The sequence below is a fragment of the Pteropus alecto genome, unplaced genomic scaffold (genome assembly GCF_000325575.1).
Source record: "Pteropus alecto unplaced genomic scaffold, ASM32557v1 scaffold57, whole genome shotgun sequence".
In the NCBI taxonomy this organism is placed as follows: Eukaryota; Metazoa; Chordata; class Mammalia; order Chiroptera; family Pteropodidae; genus Pteropus; species Pteropus alecto.
Genome location: NW_006442508.1, coordinates 10,897,147 through 10,915,656, shown reverse-complemented (window position 1 = coordinate 10,915,656; position 18,510 = coordinate 10,897,147). Strand labels below are relative to the sequence as shown.

The following is an 18,510-nucleotide window of genomic DNA, read 5'->3' as shown; positions in this document are numbered from 1 at the left end:
CTTTGTTAACATGAACATAATCTTTCTATTCTCACCCTTGCTCCAGCGATACTGGCACGTTTGCAAGCCTTCAAAAAGGCAAAGCTGTTTTACTTCCCATTCCCTTACTCTGGAAATCTATTTTCCCAATTCTTGGCATGGCCTGCTTTTTTACATCATTGCTCTGCTCTCCTCAGAGACCTTCCTCTTATCCCTATCATTATACTCTCACCTTGGTTATTCTTCATATGCATGTATACTTCCCTGAATCTATCCAATTGATCTTTTATGGCTTATCATCCCCAATAAAATTTCAGTTTTGTGAGGGTGGGGGCCTTGTCTCTGTTCAGTGCTAATTTCCTAGGGCCTAGGAATAAAATCAGGCAAAACATATTTCACAAATGGATGAATAAATAAAGCTTCACACAAGAGTTGATCTTTGTCTTTTATTTGGCTGCAATATTTAAATTTCAGACTGCATTAAAACAACAGTGTCTTTATGATACAAAGTTTAAATGCCACATTACTGGGCACAATTCTTCCTCTTTTTCATGTTTAGCTATAAGCCCATAGAAAGTATAAAACACCCAAGATGGCAAACTAGTAAGATTTCTGTAAGTTACTTTTTACAAAGTTTTTCAAAATATTTCAAACAAGTATCTACTCCAGCACTGAATTATTGAGGATATATGTACTCTAGTAAGAAATTAATAGTGAAATTGACAATTACTATTGAAAATGATCAATCCTATCCACCAGTCTAAATCATGTTTGAAAATTTTCAGGTACTGCACAGAACAGGTGAAGTTTTTGCTAGGCAGGGAGAAAAGCCCAAATAGTCAATGACTGGAGTGACCATGAAGTCAAAGTTAAAAGATGTTAAAATCATATCTTTTAAATTATTCTTGTGAACGTAAGAAAATTAAGCAATACATAATTTTTACAATCCCACATCTCTGACAGGCATAGCTTATCAGATCACAAGGCAGTGTAAGGGGAATAAAGTATAAAATTTTCTCAGCTTACAATCCAATAAAGAACTACTTGTAGCCCTTGTAGCTACAGGTGATTAGGGAAGGTTTCATGGAGACAGTGAAGATAAAACTCTAATAACATTATAATGATATAAATGAGGACATTCTAAGAACTAATAGTACATAAGTGATGGTCCAAAAATTAGGAAAGCAAGTTCTCTTGATCAGTTACATCAGCAGTTCTTAACCTACAGACCAACACGCTTCAAGGGAACCAAGAACCAATGAAATCTGGTGACTTGTGTGCAATTTTCTAGGGAGGTCAACAGCATTCATTTTTTCAAAGGAGTCTATGTTGCAAAATAGATTTGAAGAGTTTATGTTGTAAGTCCTTGGGCAATCAACTTCAAAAGGTTAGGCTGAGAATGAAGACCTCCTAGATCAGGCTAATGTAGACTTCGACCCCTACTTGAGACTTGTGCAGAGGATGGTTAAACGGTAATAAATTCAAGACTTGGTGATGAGTTAGATGCAAAAGGTCATGAAAACATCAAGGATGAAATCAAAATTTTGATCTGAGACAGCGAATGTAGCCAGTTCTAGGCTTAGTGGATGATGAATTAAGTTTGGAGCACTCAGAAATGGATAGTTGAAAATACAAGTCTACAGACACAGAGCTGGGACTCAGTAATGCTAGTTTTGTTGAAGGAGTTAAGATCATTATTTGTTAACAATGGAGATACTCAGTAGTAGGCAACATCAACGCTTAAAGAGAAATAGTAATATGAGAAATGACTGAGAGCTTGGAATATCTTGGTGTCTAGCCCAAGAAAGAAGTGGTTAGGTCAATCACACCCCACCAGAGATCAGGTGAGTGGTGATAAGAGATGCCAGCTTGTTAACATTTGAGAGAGGTGAAAAGTGTAGACAGTAGGCCAGTGGCCAGGGTCTTATCAAGATTTTAACTGTAGCAGAGATTCTTAACATTCTTGTGGACACAGATCCTTTTGATAAAACTGTAATTGCCCCCTTTTCATAAAAGCATATACATAAAATTTTATACATGTAAGTTTAAGGGGTTCATGGATATTTGGATGAAAGTAGTGATCTATAAAATTCTCAGTCCTGCATAATATAACATGTCGAAATACTAATCTATATGGTTTATAGATTAATGATGAACTACAATACCTCTCATTAACAACTGCTCCTTCAGAAGTGAATCCTGCTGGGTACACTGCCTGGACTTACAGAAAGAAACTAGTTATGGTTATCAATGGGGAGATTCTAATTTTCTGAAAATGATGGTATCCTGGGGATAGTTAGTGTGGCTAAAATATGTATTATCACAATTAAAATAATTTTATGATTCAGAGACACCTGCCATAGCCAAGAAAGATTTGCTAAATCTTTCATTTGGAATGGCAAAGGTGGATCTACTTTTTTTCCATGGCAAGTTGCCATGACACCCATCAAAGTTCTCAGAAAAGTCCCCTTTCCATGGCTTCCACAGTACCCCTTCATCTTATCTCATGTGTCCTCCCTACTCCTAGGACCAATCTCAATTTTTCTTTAAAAAAATCAAAATAAAATATCTCTATCAATAGCTAGAGATAAATGTACATCATTTTCTGAGATACTGACTGCAAATATAAAACCATGACCTTAGAATTTTGTAAAGATCAATTTAAGAGAACTACCTTGCTCTTACCACACTTTCTAAGATTACAACCATTTTAATTTTCTAAAACTTAAGGGCTGATATATAGAAGGCCAAGTAGTAACTTCAGAGCTCTATAATAGGACATTATTAGCATTGTTAAGCAAATACATTTGATTATATTATGTAACAATGACCATATAGTGGATATTCATTTTAAAATATTCTTAAATATGTACGTATATTCTCCTAATCCATGAATCTAGAGAAGCACTTATTCACTAATAAATTTCATTTGTTTTCTGATTGATTTAAATTCTTCATCTTGCTTGCTTTTTTTCCTGTGGCTAAACTAGAAATTTGGTTTTTCTCCTAAAAAAATACAATGATGTTCTTTCTTATCAATTGCCCTCTCTAATTTTCTTGTCAGCCTGCTTCAAGGAAATCCACGTGTTCAATATGCTTGCTCGCAGTTTGGCCCATACCAAATGGTTGTTTAATCCAAATATCTGAGCTGCAAACTGAGCTGATCCTTCTGGAGAAAGTATGGTTGAAGAGCCAAGACCTATTAGTTCAGAAAGAAAAAGACAGAAAATTGAGCTGTCAATTAATAATGAAAATACCACTTAAGCAAACTGTTTCACACTCAGAGAAGTCCTATTAGTCAGACAATAAAAAGTTATTGTATTATTGTCTAATAAAGTATATACAGGAGTTTACATCTTTATTGTTGGAGTGGCAAAGTGATTATAAGAGAATAAATTTTACTTATCTGCCATGAGCAGATATTTTACATTCATCATCTATCACTTTTCTCACTAAATCCACTGGCAAAGAAATTTACTTTTTTCAAAGTTCTTTTCACATATACAATCCCTTTAAATCCCTGGTAAAAGGCAATAGAAATGGAACAAAGGACAAGGACAAGAGTACAAGTACCTGTTCTTAGACAAACTGTTTTGATAATATCCTAATTACTTTTGTCTTTACACTTGAACTATTTTAACATTTTTAGGCAGTAAAAAAGTCAAATCCAAAGAATAATCCTAATAAATATTAATTATAAATAAATTCAATAGTAATAAGATCTAAAAAGACAGTAAGAAAGTAACCTCCTTGGGGGGGTACATGTTTGCTTAGGCAGAGTTTCTTGAGTTGAAACTATTATGTCAGTCACTAGAGTCAAGGACTAGCTTATGGATACAAAAGCTCCATTTCCCAGTATTCTTAGAATTCATCAGGCTCTTTGAATCTCGTTATCCCCAATAAAAATAAAGTACAAATCACAAGGTTAATTATACTAAGTAGACTGTTCTACTCTAGAAACCAAGATATCTGTGCAGGACTCCCTTTCTGATAAGTTTAATTAGCAAAAAGTTAGCTTATCCAGTGAACATGCCATAAGAAAAAGAGAAATGGGAGTTTTCAGGATTTTACACAGGCCATTGTAATACTGTCCCTCAAAATATTATCCTCAATTCCAGTGATCACAATGTACAAATCTTTCAGATTCAGTTTCTTCTTGGACAGTACGAAAAAAAAGTGCCTAATTTTCGCTTATCACATTCCCATGGGTAGCTTTTTCTAAGCTCCATGGATAACATCTATTATATACCTATATTATTTCTCTGCTATAAATTTGGTTATAGCTTTACTTATAGCTGTATTACATTTTTAACTTGATATAGTCAGATGTCTAGTTAAGAATCACAAATGTATCATCTCTGAAATCATGTAAAAGCAATAGTCAAAGGAAGGAAGAAAATAGATGTAAACACAGCTGAAAGGTAAATGGAGTTGTAACTACTTAGCAGACCAAGAAAATTTAATCCTAAACTGGAAGCCGGGAAAGATGCGAAGCAACCTGACTAGCATTACAGAACCCACTCAAAGGCTGTGGAATTAGTGGCACTAGACAGACACCTTTGAAAAGAGGAGTGAGGTCAAAGTGGGGCTACAAAGAAGACTGACTGGAAGTCAAAAAGCAGGCCCTCAGGTCCCCTTCCCACTCCATGTATCTAAGCAACTGCTCCTTCTGCACCACATCAGTTTAAAATTTTTCTGAAGGTAAAATAGACTTAGACCAGACTTCTGTGGTTGGAGGATACCAGGCCCAGTTGAGGCAAGGAATGCCATAGTGAAAATGAGATTATACACATCTAAGTCAAGTTCCCCCGACTTCCCAAATGCTGGCAGCCAGGTTTATTCCTCCAGGTAGAAGACTGAGACTAGAAAGGTTCTCTGGGTGATTCTGGTCATCACATAAGAAAAGGCTGAAAGACACTGATGTGAGGAGTTACTCAAAGAACAACCTTATCAGATCAGCCTATAGTGGAGCCCACTTTTGACAGGCCCCATCCACTTGCACAGGGCTTCCAAATGGTTTGTTACAGTGCCCAACTCTTAAAGGAGCAAACGGCCAAAGATTATACAGCTGAGAAAAGGAACCAATAATCTGAGAGAGATCAAAGAAAAGGATTATTTGGGGGTAGCGGATGCAGGGAGACAGAGAACAAATAAGAGCTCTTAGAAATTAAAAATACCCTACATAAAATGAAAAACTCAATAGGACTGGAAATGTAAAGCTGAAGAAATATTCCAGTAAGTAGAGCCAACAAGAGCAAGAAAATAGAATAGCTATCAAAGAAGTCCAAATTTGAATAATAAATCTAGAATCAAGAGAGAGAGAAAATGAAGGGGGAAGGAAATTCAATAATTCAAGAAAACGTCCCAGGATTAAGGAATCAGAGTTATGGATTAAAAGAGCTCACCGAAAGCCCAGGATGGAAACAGACTCACCAAGACACAACTTTCTGAAATTTAAGAATAATGGATAGACAAAAGATCCTAGAAAAGGTTGAAAAAATTCAAACACTAATAGGAAATTACATGATTTTAAGAAATTACCATTAATTTTTCTTAGATGTCATGTATGGTATTATGATTATGATTCAAAAAATAGACTCCTTATCGCTTAGAGAGGCATATTTAAATATTGAAGTATAAAATGCTATAAAGTCTAAGATCTGCTTTAAAATGATCCAGTGGGAGAGGGTGATAGATGCAACAAGATGTTAAGTGAGATTTTATTACATTATTCTCTATACTGTTGTGCATACTTAAAATTTTTTAACAGAGAATTTTTTAAAATTCAATGTATCTTACCACTGGGTAGTCGGAGAGAAGACCACACATCCTGAGCTCCCCAGTCTGGAGTGAGGGGAGGGCAGCTGATAACTGGGTATGCAGTGTTCCCAGACATCACTGGTCCTAAACCATTGCTTCTGCCAGCCACTGCCACAAATACTGTAGGAATGCCATCCCCTAAGGAAATCAGAAGTTTATAATTATGCTAAGTAGTCAAAAAATATTTAAAGACAGGTTAAAAAAAAGCCTATATGTCTTAACTCCTTGAATTCCTTTCTCGGTCTCTAAAAAAAGCATAAATAAGATACTATTATTACATACATATTAAAAATATAAGGTTCACTCTGCTACTTACTGTATGTCAAGAAGTAGCAAGAATAGGTTTGGCCATCTTTAAGATCTATAGTATAAAGGAGGTGGCAAGGTGTCAGTGAATGAATGGCTCAAAGGCCCTTTCTACTATTGCTGGTTAGGCTCACCAAAATGAAGAATGACACCACTCAAACCAGTGTCTGTCCTAGGGTCCTTCAACCAAAGGGGTAATAGAGACTAAAGATTTAGGGGCACTTCTTGAAACAAGAGTTGAAGGCAAATTCAATAATACCCAAATACTTAAAACCCTTCAGTATATTTTCTAACATATCTTAAACAGTTCATTCTTTGATAAATTTATAAATCATTCCTTTACATTTTTCTGGAGAAAGAGTTCTAGCTTTTATTACCTTGCCAGGGGCTCTGAGACCTTCCCCCCGCCCCTCAAAAATTAATAACAATGCTCCTGTAGCAACTGTCTTTGGAAGGAATACTCAATAAACATTTTCTTCCAGTTGAAAAGCACTTGGTTGTGTCTCCAGGGCTCTATTATTTTAGATCAATGCTATCTTCCATTAAGACATTTATTGTCAATACTAAAATCTGAAATTATTCCTCAATTTCATGTTTGACTGCTTCCCAGGCAAGGCTGGTCATTGACTCTTGAGATCTGCTGCTTCTACCTCAAGTCTCCTATAATTGATGTGGGGCCTATTTTCTGTTGGAGCAGATTAAAAACAGTGCTGAGGAGCTTTCTTATTAAGTAAAGACTAATTCTAGTCTTTTCCTTCTATGCATGCTTGAATTTTCAAATCTTTCTCACTGATCCATTCTTTTATAAATTCCTTACACTCTTGGGAGGTGTCATGCAGCCCAGGATATCACATTTTTTCCCTTGGAAATGTGGCAAAGCTCTTTTCCAGCATTAATAGTCTAAAGGTAAAATTTTTTTGGCAAAATCAGAACTTCCTGAAATGCTCAAGTTATTCGACATTTACCTTCATACTCAGCTTTAATCCTCAGAGTTTCATCTGGTCCTTTATGGGCAGATGTTACCCGAAGTTCACATGGAATGCCAAAATTTCCACAAGCCTTCTTGATTTTTTCACAGTGACTAAGATCAGAAGTTGAGCCCATCATTACAACAACCCTGCACTGACTTTCTGGTTTCAGAAGCAACTAGAAAAGAAAAACATGGATACGCAAAAGGACAAAAATAAGTAAATATAGGAATGAGTATTGTAAGAACAGTTTACAGAGCTACAGTTTATGGTAAAACTACTTCTACACAGAATACTTCCTTTCTTAATAGACCAAATCTAAGACAAACAGAACAAAATGACAGAATTTATTTTTTAAAATAATCTCTCTAAAGAGTTCTTCATAATCAAGACCTAACAAGTATGATTTTTAATCAGATAAAATAAGAATACTCAAGCTTCTAATTAATATTTAGAATGTTATAAATATATTTCATCCAAACATTTTTAGTGCATTCTATTTAAAGGAGGTTTTAAGGCATAATCAGCCAAAATAGAGATGTTATCTTTGTTAGTTGCGTAAAATTCAAAATGCATGTTTCCATGGAAATGATGTTCTAAAAGGTAGTTAGAACCCTTAAGTAACCACAAACCCTATTCAATTTTCAAGGAATTATGGTAAACATAATATAATAAATCTTTAAAGTAACATTTTAATGACACATGGAATTCCAACTGTGAACTCTGCTAATGGAACCCATGCTAAAGGAACTTTGAGTAGCAATGGAGAGGTAGATAGGAAATTTGAGGATTCTCCTGCAGGGGCCAGGAGAAGACAAGATTCCAGGTTTCCCCAACAGGATTTGAGAGGAGTGTACCGGTAAGCTTAATAGCAGGAGTTCCAGTATGCCAGTGAGGGCAGTTAGGTGGCACATTTCTTAAAGGCACTCCTTTCTTTAAAGTCATTGGAAAAAAAAAAGCACTGCACCCTTTCACTTTTTATTTTTCTTTTTGAAGTAAGATTTATTTGGAGAAAAATACAAACGCAGTGTGAATTTAATACAAAAGGTTTACCTCTACTTTTTCTGCAACCCACTCAAAATTTTTCTTTACCATCTGGAGCCCTTCAGGAGTTACTAGCTTGAGGTCACGATATGACTAGAAAATAAGACAGAAAGTTTAGAATACAAATATATTCTATTAGTAGTATTCTTGTTATCTGAAATTATTTGGTTTCTGAGTTTTGGGTACAGATCATGAAGAGTTTCCATGGCAAGGGATGTATCCGAAAATGTATCTAAGTCTACAAATTCATTTCCAGTTAGACTAAAGAAAGTTCAGACAGTGAAACATACTTATATTTTCATTTTAGGATAAGTGCTTTCTATACTAGCAACTACAATTAACTCCTTGACAATCATTGTATCTATTACGGATAAAGAGGGTCTTGTTCTAATTTTGTTATTTATAGGAAAGAACAGGAATAGAACCTGGTAAGATTCAGAAGACTTGGGAGTTCCAAATCTGCCACTTAATTGTGACAATATCTATCCTCCTCTCAGAGCCTTAGTTTTCAATTAGCCAAACAAGTATAATACTTGCTCTATGTGTGAGTCTATTAAAATAATAAATGAAAACTCTGCTTTGTAAATGTAAAATTTTATTTCTATCTTTTTTTTTTTTCAGGATGTAGGAAATACGAGATACTTATCTTTAAAACAAATAGCATTCAACAACTTAGGTTTATATCATAAGGAACAATAACCGCCTTTTCTTTTCCTCTATCTTCCCTTTCTTCTCTACCGCAGACTGATCTTGCAAAGGATAAAAAAAACCTGATGTATCACCTACCTGTTTGTCTTTCTGTTGGCTTCGATCTCCTGATGGCCAGAGTCTCCAAGAATCATTATCAATAACGTCGGCAAGAACAATTTCTTTGGTGGTGACATCAACACCAAATTCAATCTAGAAACAGCATATCACCAAAGAAGTTTTTCAAAACTATACTACTAAAGACATTTCTCAGTTATAATCTTTACTTTCAAATCTCCATTTTATTTGTACCTTCATATCAACCAGCGTACAGTCCTGGGGCAACCAGGATTTCTCCAGTATTTCAAAAATAGCCTGTGTAGCATGACTCATGATATCCACTTCAGTTTGGCCTATAACAAGTCCAGCAAAGCAAAATTTTGCAGCAATGAGCTGTTCCTCAGACCACTGTGGATCGTTATTGGCATCATCCTGAGAATAAAGTATAGAAGCAGAATTAATTTTATAAGCTTTTTGAGCTTTTCAGATAAACTGAAGTCCTTTTTCCCTTGAGCATGAAGTCCTTAGAAATATTCATTCCGTCTAAAGATTTAATTTTTATTTAAAATACTTTAATTTACAGAAATTATTTTTAATTTGTCTATTTTCAATAGCTACTCTAAAACTCAAAATAGTTGGGTAACTTATTCTAGGTCATAAAGCATGTGAAAGAATTTTCTCTCTACATATAAACTATTTTAAGTATAAATTTGTGATTTTTATTTCTCCTACATCACAGTCAACGGAGACGGTAAAAAGGCTAAGAACACAATTTAGTCTACCAAATCTTCCAGGATGGTTTTCATAATCTCCTGACTTTATTATTGATAAGAATTTATACAAGTCTACAAGTTTTTAGGAACATTATTTGATAATTCAAGAGACTTCAAAGTAAAGAGATCAGTGAAAAAATAAAATACTTTCATTTTATTCTACATCGTGTCCCAACTTTACATGAAATTTTTCTTTCAAGGATTTTTGATCTGTATAATTATAATCATAACACGAGCACTTTAAACTGTGCAGTTCACTGATTAAAAATACACTGACATTGCTTCTGAAGTATAACTATGCATAACAGTATATAAACAAAGCTGGAAAAAAGCAGGTTAAAGAAAACAAATACAAATTGATAACTACTGATTCCTACATCCTTTACTATGTTTTTGCTTATAAGAAACATTGATAATAGTTTTTCTATATTAGAATATAAAAAGACCCTTCATATTAGTCTTTACTTCACACTCTTCAACAGTAAATTTAAAAATTTTTTGAATTGTTACTTTTCTTCCTAGTAACTGCTGATTTTAATTTGTTTATTTTGTTAGTCATCTTGGTCAAAAGATAAGTAGATTTTCACAGATGTTTTTCTTTAACCCATTTCCTGTTTGCCCTGAGATTACTTGCTGACAGTGCTTGCGACTGCAGCGTTATCGCGCAATAACTCGTGGATTATATTCTTAACCTTCTCCTCAAAGTTTGCCATACATCTCCCATGCTTTTCAGAGAATTACATCAAAACAGGGCTGATGCAGTTTTGACATATCGTTTGGACAGAAAACAGATGCCAAACGATCTGGAAAAAAAAAAAGGATTGCAAAGGGGACGACTATAGCCAGATTCTGTGGTGAACTTATGGCTGAAGTGGTGACAAGGAGGTGACAATGTTGTCAACATTCCACAATGATACTATAATTGAAGTAGACAACAGAAATTTAAAAAAAAACTAAGAAACCATGTGTCATTTTGGGAGCAGCGGACTCAGCTAATCAAATGCTCATTTCTTTTTTCTTTTCTCCCCTCTTTAATTCCGCCCCCACAACTTCCACCCCTGACTTATGGATGTTGCCATTACCCTTAAGAACTGGATCTCTGAAGGCGGGGTGTCTTCTCCCACACGCTCGCGGTATGCACCTGGGGCCTGGTGCACCCAGGGCCCGGTTCACTCGGGGCCTGGCACCTCCGGTGCACTCAGGGGGCCTGGCGCACCTGGGGCCTGGTACCCCTGGTGCACTCGCGGGGCCTGGTCCATGGCTCCACCCGGGATGCAAACCCAGGACCTTCTGCGTGTAAAGCAGACATGCTGACCACTACATTATGGAGCCACTCCAGATTCTCAGTTCTTATCCAACTGAGCACAAAAGGCACAAGGTTTGGTATAAGAAGTTCTCTCGCCACTTTCTAAACATTACAGTGCTGAACTCCTACATCCTCTTTAAGAACAATCCTGAGCACACAATCAGCCATGTAAACTTCAGACTGATGCTGGCTGAATGTTGGAAAAGCATCACAAGCCAGGGAAGCAACATCTTCAAGGTTGCCTGTGCTCTGATGTCATACCTCTTCACCTGTCTAGAAGACATTTCCCCAAGAGCATACACAACCACCATCAGGGAAACAGAATCCAACAGTCGCTGCAAAGTTTGCTGCTTGCACAAGGTTGGCAAGAAGATCTGGAGAGAATTGTGATATTTTTGTGTGGAATGTGATGTTCTGCTTTGTGTTGTTCCGTGCTTTGAAATTTACCACGAAAAAAACTACTAAATACTGATCATCATATACATTTCTGTTACATTAGGATTAGAGACAAGTTCTGTTTAGAAATAACTCTAAGAACAGTTTTTATATTTTAGTTTCACATTGAAAACTATTCAGATTTGCTTCAGCCTCAATGAGAGTGATTATGTAAAATTAAATTAACGCTGGCAGCAAGATGCACTTTTTTTTTCCTAAATGGGAAATGGGTTAGAAATCTGAATTATCATTGATAATAGAAATGTACATTATTGACATGTTTCTGAAATGACAATTGCAATATCGAAAGCTTTAATAACGTCTAAATCTTTTGACTTGGTAATTATAAATTTATAGCTATTTTATAGTAAAACACAGAGACATAAAAAAATTACCTTGAAAAACATCTCCACTTTAGGTGGGTAAAACTTATATCCTTCCTTGACACCAGGATTTCTTTTGAGAAAAGAACCAGTTGCTATTCTTCTACAAACCCATTCAATTGGAATCATTTCACACTTAGGTGCAATGAAAGCTGTCTCCCCACATTTTTTGGTGAAAGCAGTTTTGATACCTATACATTAATGATAAAAATTAAGAAGCATTAAAATTACATTTAAAAGGTAGATCTGAGGCATAAGAAAACCCTACCCTTTACAAAAAAACAAAAACCCTATCTAGTTAAATGCCACTATCAAAAATAAAAAAAGGTGAAAGTAGGAAAACAGAACTATTATGCTTTATGCTGCTTATCAAAATACTCAGAAAAATTTCACTTTACTATCACATGGCAAAGTATATACTGGATTAGAAGATATGGATCCCAGTGTCTTTATCATCCATTAATTCATTCATTCAAAAAATATTTTTTGAGTACCTCTTCTTCCAGTGCATACCTGACTTTGCACAAGGTATATAACTTACCTGGGAGACACTAAATTATTTCCAAGTCAGATGTGGTTGCAGGATTCTTATGTTCTATGGTCCAGTATTATATGGGCCTTGTAAAATATCAATCTACTTATCACAATTAGATAAAGCCCTAAATTTTGGATAGCCTTTTTCTCTTATTTGGAGCAAATAATCCTTGAAAATCATCCAATGTGGAACAGCAAGAACACAGTGACCAATTTGGCCAAGAGCAAAGAAAATATTTGTCCTTTTCCCTTCTCTTAAACTGTTATTGGAAAACTAAGATAACACTGCAGCCTGAACATGAGCATTATGTTAAACCCATGCCAGTTTCCAGATGGTTTAATTCACAGTATACTACAGTATTACTTTGTACTGTGATTTAATAACACTTCTAGGGTAGGCGGCACCGAAAAGAATTAAAAGCAGGTTGAAAAGAATTAAAAGCAGGGATTCCAACAGGTAATTATACACCAATGTTCACAACGGCAAAATTCACAATAGCTAAAAGGGGGACACAACCCAACTATCCTATCAATAGATGAATGAATAGACAAAATGTACATACATACAATAAATTATTAGTCATAAAAAGGAATGCAATTCTGATATATGCTACAATATGGATTAATCACGGAAAAATTATGCTAAGTGAAATAAAAGACAAATACTGTATAATTCATTCCACTTACATGAGGTACCTAAAAGGCAAATTCATTGAGTGACCCAAGGCAATGAGGCCACTGGAGTGAAAGAGCCCAAATCTTTTACTAGCTGAGATTTCATTCAATACAGACCAATCAACTACTGACAGAATCCCTGCAGAAAAACCCATTATCCTAATTTCCCTTCCTTCACTCCAAACACCCTCCACAGAAATGTTCTGACTTCTTTCTTTCTGACCATCTTTCTAATAGATTTCTCTATTGGAAATAGTCTTCATTCAGTTTTAGATTAGGAGGTGAAGATCTCTGATCGAGTCCAAATCCCTCACTTGGGGAATGGCAAGATGAAAAGGTATGGTCAGTTTTCAAATAGTCTTCAAAAGCTCTTTACAGAGCTTTCCAGTGGAAGAGAAATTTGAAATTCTGTATTATGTCAGGGATGAAGCAAAGAATAATTAATTACAGGGACTAAATTTCAATTGATCAATTAGAGCTAACACCAGAATGAGCATCCTTCATAGCAAAGTTCCTTAAGCTCTTTTATAGGTTAAGTCTCTCTTTATGAAGATTTCTTAGGAGAGAGAAGTTGCAAGGAAGATATAAGTGCCAGACAAAAACTGTAGCAAACTGTTAAGATTCCTTTTAACTAAATGATATTACTTATAAATTCCAAACCAAATAAAGTGTTATAGTGAAATTCAAGAATTCCTGGTTTGATTTAAATAAGCTTACTTATGAGACATCTTCAAAAAAATGTTGTTAATCCAAATAATGGCATCTCCCCATGAGAGAGATCAAAGTGTGTTGTATGTGTATGTGTGTGTGTAGAGAAAGAGGCTGTGGGGGAAGCTACTTACCTGCTTATTGTAAAACCTAAAAAATATAACTGGTAATCAACATGTTGTTAATCCAATTAATGTGTCATTTCTCCAGGAAAAGGGCCAATCTGTGTGTGTGAGAAAGAATATGAAGGGGGAGGCTACTGGGAGAGCCACTTACCTGCTTCCTGTAACAACTGAAAAATACAACTGGTAATTTGATTTGAGATTGCAGCTTTTCCTTCCAGGTGATTCTTTCTGGCTGCATTTCCTGCTGTAATCTGGTCCTTGGACTGCAGGAGGACTTTTCCTGGACTATCTAACAATTCATAGACTTCTTTTGTTTTACCTTCATAGAGTTTTTTACCAATGTTCAGTACTGTGGAAATAAAATGGAAACATCAGATTTTAGAAAGAAACTTCCTGAATATTGAAGACTAACTACCTCCTAGAATAATCAACCAGTGAACACAGAGTGGCTCAGTAATAATTTAAATAAAATTAACTCATGCTCTACAAAGTATTTTCACGTGCATATTTGATTCACACAATTTTCTGATGAATTTTTATTATGTAAATAATTATAGAGACCAGGAAACTAAGTATCGAAAAGGTGGAGGTCACACAGTTAGGAAATGGCACAGCCACACAAAATCCTTAGTCTTCTGATATCAAAATTTGTGCTTTCCACGATCTGCTTCTCTCACAGCAGAACTGAAGTAGAATTAAGATAAATTAAAATTAGTATAAATTCAGTAGCATTTTCATATACTTACAACACAATAACTAAACTAGCTTGCAGTGGAAAAACAGCTGTATTTTCCCTGACTTCTGCTTTCCGTGGCAGGAGAAATAGGAAAGTACAGCCACATACGCTCTTGATTACAAGTTAATGTGCAAGAGAAGGCACCTCCACCCACTACAATTAGCCCATTTGGAAGCACCTCTATTTCTCAATCCGGCTTCCTAATCCCCTACCCTTAACCCTTTCTCCTAACAGTTGTAGGAAACTATGAGGAAGTAATGACAAGAGAATCCAATTTTGATGTAGGTCATAAGACCTAAAGAAAAGTAATCTTAGTCATAAGAATGATTTAAATGAAGATCAGAGATAATAGAAGTTTTAGAACTTAAAAATTCCAAGGAAAGAAATCACCTCTCATGCTCCCAGAACACTTGACTCATTTTAAGTAACAGCATTTTTTAGTGTACATAAGCCAGGGATATATCAGCAAAGGAGACAGAATCCCTGCTATTAAGTGACCTAACTCTAAGGGAAGCTGAAATTAAACAAGACAGCACAATAAGTACAATGTGAGAAATATATAACTATGGCAGCGGTCCTCAAACTTTTTGGCACCAGGGACTGGTGCTCCTACAAGAATCTAATGCCTGATGATCTGAGGTGGAGCTAAAGCGGTGATGCTAGCACTGGGGAGTGGCTGCAAATATAGACAAAGCTTCGCTCCCTGGCCTGCTGCTCACCTCCTGCTGTGTGGCCTGGTTCCTAAGAGGCCACGAACCAGTACTGGTCTGTGGCCCAGGGGTTGGAGACTCCTGGACTATGGAATCACAGGTTCATGGCAGGGCCATTTAACCTAGTCTAGACATCAGAGAAGTTTAGAACAAAGTGAGGATTAGGTTGAGATCTGATGAACGATCAAAATTTAGGCAGAAGGGGGAGAGGTAGGTAGAGTGAAACAAAGACCATGGGGTGAAAGAGTACGTGGCAGAGCTTCAGTATATTTCGAGCACTATGTGTGTGCACATTGTTGGGCAGGTGAGGGAAGCAATATATAAAGAGGAGAAAGGAATGGCAGGAGATGACTGCCATAAGAGTGTGCGGGTCGGAGTGGGTCAGGTATATCACCAGCTAGTGAACTGAAGGTATCCATTAAACAAACCAGTTACAGTTCAGTTTAATAGCTGACATTGCAGAGTACCTAATTTAGAGGATGAATCCCTATCTCCTATCATCATGTCTTGACTTACTGACAGTTTAAAAGGCCCTTCAAGATATAGCCTGGATTAGTGCTCCAAATTCAGATTTCTCTATTCCCTTCCTAGAATTCCAACTTCCATAAATGGATTTCTATATCCCCTTTTCAGACTTTAGACATGCTCTTCCCTAGGCCTGAAACAGTTTCCTTCCATTTCACTATTTATCCTTCAGGCTTCATAAGCTATGTTGATAGAATTTAGACTTTATCCTAAGAACAACTATGTGGCTTTGAAGTACTTAAATAAAATGACAGATTTCTCTACCATAAAGACCATTATGGCTACTCTGTGGTGAATGAAATAAGGAGTGGGTGAAAGAAAATTAGAGATGGAGAGACTAGTTAGGATGCTGTGGCAGCAATCCAGGCAAGAAATGTCCTGGGCTAAGTGAAAAGCAGTAGTAAAAAGACTCAAGATTTTTAAAAGGTAAAAGTTTTAAGAACAATTGATTAACTATGGGAGAATGATAGAAAGGGGAAAGTCATGGATGTTGTCTAGGTTGGATAAAAGGCAAAATGAAGTTCATACCTACTGCCCTTCCTTCCCAATTTAGTCGAATCAATATTTATTACCTAGTTATTAAATAGGGTGGGAATTTCAATTAATGGGAGAAATAACTTAAATAACAATCACAAGAGACATATGTTTCAAGTACTGATATGCCTGCTACAAAATTGTGGGTGAATTCAGAAAAGATCAACGAGGATTGAGAATAATTCATGGAAATGAAACAAGGATCTTGCAAAGTGTAAGAAATAAGAACATCAGGACTTCTGTCCAGTAAAGTAGTCACTAACCACATGCGGCTACGAAATACTTGAAATTGATATAAGCGTAAAAATACACAATGGATTTCAATATGAAAAGAGATGCAGAATATAATTTTTTATAGTGACTATGTGTTTAAATGATGCAATTTGGGATATAGTGGGTTAAATAAAATAAAGTTCATTTCACCTGTTTTTTACTTTTTTAAAATGTGGCAACTAGAAAACAAAGTTACATATGGTTTCCCATTATATTTCTATTAGACAGCACTGTTCTAGAAGAAACGGCATAAACACAGAGTAAACTTGGCGAATTACCTACTGGAATGTACACCTAGAATTCAGAATAGAGAAAAATCAAAGTCAGGATTGAAGAGGTAGGAAGGAAGCAGTATTTAGGATGTGAATGAAAGGGTCTTTCTTCAGACTTGGGTTGCTACTGAAAATTCTTGAGCAAGTTAGTGCTCAAAGAATTCTTGAGCCATTTAAAAACCATAAAGGTGGCATTCTATTAACTTGCCAAGATATACAAGATGGAAGGAAGTGCAAGAGCAAAGATTTTAGAAATTCTATCAGTCTACAGGTAAGGCAGGAAAAATTCTAGTCTAATGCCTTGATTTTATGGAGTTGTTACTCAATTGTCATCTGGATCTTTTTAGTCTGAAATTTTTAACCTAAAGTCAGTATTTGTATATGGAGAGAATGTACTGATCAGCCAATATAAGGATTTCAGTTCACTATAAATGTAGAAATTTTACCAGCAGAGATTGGCACAATCTTTCCTGAGGATATAATCACTAGTGGGCAAATTATGTAAATATGTAAATATGATAAATGCAAAGTGAAGCAAGGAAACTTTTTGCCTGGTGGTTTTGGAGCTCTCCAAAGCCATCATGGCACCAAAAGACTACTTTAAAAAACACACAAAATCTGGACAGAAAATAGCAAATTTTTTAGAAGGTTCAAGTATCAATTTTCTGGAATACCAAGTTATTATTAACCTAACTGAAAAAGCAAGACTTTTAAGAGTCAATTCTAGATGTTCTTGAGTTTTTCAGTTTCTATAGATCACAAAATTGATCTCCAGGCACCTCTCCAATCCCTAAGCATTTCTTGTTCTAATTACTCTTTTCCTCTTTGTTCCTTTTCTCCACCCCAGAGGCAGTTATGAGTATTTAAGAAAGTTCGGAGAAGCCGGAGTGTGCTTTGTTTCCAGCGCACCACCATTCGGCCAGCCTAGATGCCTAGAGGCGGCTCCAAGGAGACACGGGAAAGGCTACTGTCAGGGGCACGAGACGCGCACGTGTCTGCGCCGAGCCCGCGAACTCAAGGCCGGGGTGGGAAGGCAGGCCATCGAGAGCTGGGAGTCCAGGGCAGACTCCTGGAAAGGCCGGTTACTCACCCTCAGCTGTCGCCATCGTCCTTGGTGGGCTGGGGGCAGCGACCGCACTAAGAGAGGCCGAACTCTGGAAAAGAAGAGTGGTCAGAGAGGCTCACAGGGCGGGGGAAGGGAGACGCGGCCCACAGACACCCCCCAGGGAGGGTCGCCTTGTCAGTGTACCCACTCGCGCCTTGGTCGAGCACCTACAGCAGCAGCGGAAACCGGGGGTCTTTACCGACCCTGAGGAGTTAGAACTATGGGAGTGAGCGCGATCCCTGAGGATTCACGCCGCGCAGGCGCAACGACGCAGGCGTTCACCTTCCCCGCCCCGCGCCGGCGCTGTTGCAGGAGAGGTGAAAAGTGGCGCGCACTGGCGCCCCTCCCCATTCTACAGTAGCTTTAGACCGGGCCCCCTTCTCGGCAGTGAGAGCAGTTCATAGGTTGGAGTGTACCAAGTAGTGACGGCCAGGGGAAAGCATGTGGGTAGGAGAATACAAAGTTTACATCCTCTGGGAGCGAAATGACGTTGGCCCCGCTAGTCTCATCACCTCAGGCTTGGGTACAGGAAAATAACGGAGATTTACACGT

The 18,510-nt window shown here is 36.8% G+C and overlaps 1 protein-coding gene across 3 annotated transcripts; it reads right to left on the bottom strand.

Annotated features, from left to right (window-relative positions):
* Positions 1 to 411: 411 nt before the first annotated feature.
* Positions 412 to 18,280, bottom strand: PAICS (phosphoribosylaminoimidazole carboxylase and phosphoribosylaminoimidazolesuccinocarboxamide synthase). 3 transcript variants are annotated; one of them, XM_006922519.3, is made up of 10 exons: positions 18,130 to 18,280; positions 17,944 to 18,007; positions 13,955 to 14,152; positions 11,774 to 11,952; positions 9,117 to 9,296; positions 8,904 to 9,017; positions 8,127 to 8,210; positions 7,071 to 7,251; positions 5,779 to 5,937; positions 412 to 3,178 (listed from the first exon to the last, which is right to left on the bottom strand). In XM_006922519.3, the coding sequence occupies exons 2-10, from the start codon at positions 17,957 to 17,959 to the stop codon at positions 3,015 to 3,017; spliced, it is 1,275 nt and encodes a 424-aa protein (XP_006922581.1). In that variant the 5' UTR covers positions 17,960 to 18,007; positions 18,130 to 18,280; the 3' UTR covers positions 412 to 3,014. The 3 variants fall into 3 exon arrangements, with proteins under 3 accessions (XP_006922581.1, XP_006922580.1, XP_015452996.1); XM_006922518.3 differs by having other exon boundaries at positions 18,107 to 18,268; XM_015597510.2 differs by having other exon boundaries at positions 18,103 to 18,263.
* Positions 18,281 to 18,510: the final 230 nt, after the last annotated feature.